This window comes from Hydra vulgaris, chromosome 02 (genome assembly GCF_038396675.1).
Source record: "Hydra vulgaris chromosome 02, alternate assembly HydraT2T_AEP".
In the NCBI taxonomy this organism is placed as follows: domain Eukaryota; kingdom Metazoa; phylum Cnidaria; class Hydrozoa; order Anthoathecata; family Hydridae; genus Hydra; species Hydra vulgaris.
This window is the reverse complement of record NC_088921.1, coordinates 28,707,850-28,712,500: the sequence shown is the minus strand read 5'-3', so window position 1 is coordinate 28,712,500 and position 4,651 is coordinate 28,707,850. Positions and strand designations below refer to the sequence as shown.

The 4,651-nt window shown below is 29.7% G+C and overlaps 1 protein-coding gene across 1 annotated transcript; it reads left to right on the top strand.

Moving 5' to 3' along the window:
- Positions 1-1,109: 1,109 nt before the first annotated feature.
- Positions 1,110-2,048, top strand: LOC136075986 (uncharacterized). Its single transcript, XM_065789442.1, has one exon. The coding sequence runs from the start codon at positions 1,110-1,112 to the stop codon at positions 2,046-2,048; it is 939 nt and encodes a 312-aa protein (XP_065645514.1).
- Positions 2,049-4,651: the final 2,603 nt, after the last annotated feature.

The following is a 4,651-nucleotide window of genomic DNA, read 5'->3' as shown; positions in this document are numbered from 1 at the left end:
ACACGTTTTTTTTTGAGGTGACTCCGTCCCATCAACCACGGCCCTCAGGTCTTACTCAGGGCCAGTATATAAGGGCGGGCATGTGTGCATGGGCCCCCTCAGGATTTTTTGATGTTTTGATTTTTGATAATAGAACACTTTCACACAACGTGCAAACTTAAGTTTGTTAATATGCCAAATGAGGTGGCCTTGCAAAAAATTTGGATGGCGGAGGCCATCCAAATTTTTTTCCAAATCTAAAAGTTATAACCATGCAAAATTTACACCCCTCTCATTTTGGGGGTCGGGAGGGTAAGCGTTTTAAGGCTTTTTGTTCACAGGCCTCCGCCATCCCGATATTTTGCAAGGCCTCCTCATTTGGCATAGGTATAAACAAACTTAAGTTATGAGTTTGCACGATGTGTGAAGTGTCCTATCTAGAACATCAAAAAATTCTGAGGGCGCCCATACATGTGTGTGCATAGAGGAAAACTATACCCTCTACTTCATATACCATACATCTTTTTATGTTGGCGAACTAGAATCTTTAGTCAGAATGTAACTTTTCTATTGATTAGCTGGTTAATTGTGATAAATTAGAAAATCGAAGTACGTACTTTTAAATTGAACCCTCCCCCCCCCCCTCCCATACGCTTTCGTACGCTTTTTGAAGACCCCCCTCCCCCTTATGAGCGTACGTACTTTATGGACGACCCCTAAATAGCTTAAATACGTTGAAAAAGCAGCTAATGTCTAAAGGCAGATTTCCACGAGACGAAAATATTCGCGCGAAGCGAATTTTTTCGTCGATAAGTATGCGCAGATAAAACATTTCTGTCAAAATTAACAGAAATGTTTTATCTGCGCATGCTTATCGACGACTGCGCATGCCTATAGATGAAAAAATTCGCTTCGCGCGAATATTTTCGTCTCGTGGAAATCTGCCTTTAAGGCGGCTTTCCACGGAGCGAATTAATTCGCGCGAAGCGAATTAATTCGTGTCTAATTTTTCGCTGAACCAGAATTTTAATTTCCACGTAAATTTAGCGTAACTTTTAGCGCGCTTTTTGGAAAACATGTTGATGAAAAGAAGATTGTTGTTAGTTCGAAGAAAATTCATTATTTTAAATATGATGCAAATGAAAAGAGAAAAAGAAAAGAATAAAAAACGATTTTGGGTAAGAAAAGTTTATGCCGAACGCCTACAGAAAGGAGAGTTTCATTTGTTAGTACAGGATTTACGTTTACACGACCAGGAATATTTTTTTAAGTATTTTCGTATGTCTCCAACAACTTACGAAGAGTTGCTTTCGTTCGTAGCACCTGTCATTGTAAAACAGAGAACTACCATGAGAGACCCTGTTAGTCCTAGTGAAAGGTTGGCCGTAACACTTAGATTCCTTGTAACAGGTGATGCTCAGTGTACTATTGCTGCAAGTTACAGAATCAGCGCTTCTACTATCAGTAGGATTATTAGTGAAACGTGTGCTGCTATTTGGAGTTCATTGAAAGAGAGAAACTATCTACACGTTCCATCAGAAAAACAAGAATGGAAAACAATTGCAAAAGAATTTGAAAATATGTGGAACTCTCCGCATGCTATAGGTGCAATAGATGGCAAGCACATTGTTGTGCAAACTCCTCATAATAGCGGATCAGAGTATTTTAACTATAAAAAAACGCATAGCATAGTTCTTCTAGCTGTTTGTAATGCTAAATACAAATTTACTATGGTAGACATTGGTGACTCTGGAAGGCAGAGTGATGGTAGTGTTTTTAATAACTGCAGTCTTGGTTATGCAATTGAAAATAATAAATTGAATATTCCTGATCCAGAAAAAATTGGTAACTCAAATAAAATACTACCGTACGTTTTAGTTGCTGACGATGCTTTTGGTTTAAAAAGGCACATGATGAAACCATATCCCAATCAAAACATTCTTTTAAAACAAAAAATATTTAATTACAGACTTTCAAGAGCCAGAAGGGTTATAGAAATACATTTGGTATTGCTACATCACGTTTTCGAATATTTCGCAGACCAATCATTGCTAATCTCGAAAAAGTAATTTTAATTACACAAGCGATTGTAGCCTTACACAACTTTCTAATGAAAAAAAGGTCAGCAAACAATTATCGCTACTGCCCCACAAATTACACTGATATCGACGGTCCTGCTGGGTTTTGACCAGGTGATTGGAGGCAAGATAATTCATGTTCTGCTGCACTGCAACCACTGTCATCAGGTTCTAACAACTACTCAAAAGATGCAAAGCAAGTTAGAGATGACTTTAAAGAATACTTCAATTCACCAGAAGGTGAACTCGAATGGCAATTAGACTTAGTAAATAGAAAATCATAGAGAAATCGCTTTAAAAAACTGTTAACACGTCAATTCTTATTTTTTTTAAAAAGTTCTAAAGCGTTCTAGAATTTCTGTAAATTTCTATAATTTCCATAAAGTTTCTGGATTTAAATATATATGTTAATACTCTTGATAAACATTTAGAAATTCATTTGAATGTTATTACGTATAATTTATTTTATTTGTATCTGTAACACAGATAAAAATTAGGCATTAGCAAATATAAAATATATAAAAGTAGATTTTAAAAAACATTTAGGTGAAAAGCAAATATAAAATACATAAGTAGATTTAAAAAAATAAATTTAAGGTAAAAAGTTTCTATAGTAAACCATGTAGTTTAAGAGTAGTTGCTATCAACTATTTGTCAAAACATTACGACACTTTATATTCTGATATTTTATTAAGACAAAGTTAGTAATGTTAGCAACTGATATGATAAGAAGATTTTTAGAGTAAGTTATAGTATAATATAATATAATATATAAATATATATATATATAATATATATTTATATCTATATATTTATGTATATATTTATGTATATATTTATTATATATATAATATATTTATACATTTATGTATATATTTATTATATATATATATATATATATATATATATATATATATATATATATATATATATATATATATATATATATATATATATATATATATATATAATAATATATACCTAATATAAACCTATATATATATATATAATAATATATACCTAAACACTTTATCGTAAGTGTATATATATATATATATATATATATATATATATATATATATATATATATATATATAATAATAATAATATATACCTAATATAAACCTATATATATATATAATAATATATACCTAAACACTTTATCGTAAGTGTATATATATATATATATATATATATATATATATATATATATATATATATATATATATATATATATATATATATATATATATATATATACATATATATATATACATATATATATATAAATATATATATATATATATATAATATATATTTATGTATATATTTATTATATATATATATATATAATAATAATAATATATACCTAATATAAACCTATATATATATATAATAATATATACCTAAACACTTTATCGTAAGTGTGTATACATATACATACATGTATATATATATATATATATATATATATATATATATATATATATATATATATATATATATATATATATATATATATATATATATATGTATATTTATATAACTTATATTATAATTTACTCTAAATTTCTTCATGCTCGCCATACTTCATGTTGAAAAGAAGCGTTCTTATCTTTATCATGGCCCGTCTGTTTTCTATTATTGGGAGTTCTTTCATCATTGGAATAAGGCTTCGACAAAATAGGGTTGTTTCATCTTCCTCGACATCTTCCATTGACTTTTTTATCATCTTGTCACACTCTACTTATGATTGTGACAATTGTGACAATGACTCATCATTTTGATTTTTGATCCGTGCTTTTTTTGGAATGGATGGTCTTGTACAGCTTAATCTTTTTCGATTTTCAGTTATAATTAATTCACTGCTACAATTACTGACACTTGGACTTAATGGTAAAATACCACACTGTGAGTGGAATGACGGTGAAGCAAAATCTGGAACAACATCTACATTAGAATCCGTTGGTTTGTTCGCACTTTTTTCATGTAAAAATGACATTTGATCAAAAAACTTACATTTTGGTAAGTTTGAGGCTGCTGCTCCTGATCTAGTCATACGGTTACGTTTATCTAAACATTTTTTTAGTGTGTCTTTCAGATTTTTTAACTTTTTCTGAAGGAAGTCCTCATCTTTACAAAATTTCAATGCAAGTTTTTTCCACGAATTTAATTTCACTAATCTGTCTTTGTATGTGCGATGATTAACATTCCATAAGCTTGGAAGCTCACGAACAGCTTCTAGAAAATTATCTATATCGAATTCAACAGCCATACAATTATCGCTTTCATTCTCTTTATTTTCGTCTACTTCACCAACTACTTCTTCATTCATGATTGCAGCTTCATTTTGAAAAGCATTTAATAAAGTTTCCAATAAATCAACATATACATTTCTTTCTTTAAACCACTGAATAAACGCGTTACTATTGTCGGCCATTATAATTTTGTTGTGTTTGTTTTTTTTACATGCCGAATGTGCCATTTTTGCTTATTTCAAAGGTTCTGATTGGCCCTTTCTTCAAGCGAAAAAATTTGCTACAAAAAAAGTAGAAGTCGATCCAACTATTTTGCGAAGAGAAATTTTTCGTCTA

Bases quoted from the DNA above. Each gene is read 5' to 3' on its own strand.
- LOC136075986 (XM_065789442.1), top strand. From the start codon at position 1,110: ATGATGCAAATGAAAAGAGAAAAAGAAAAGAATAAAAAACGATTTTGG.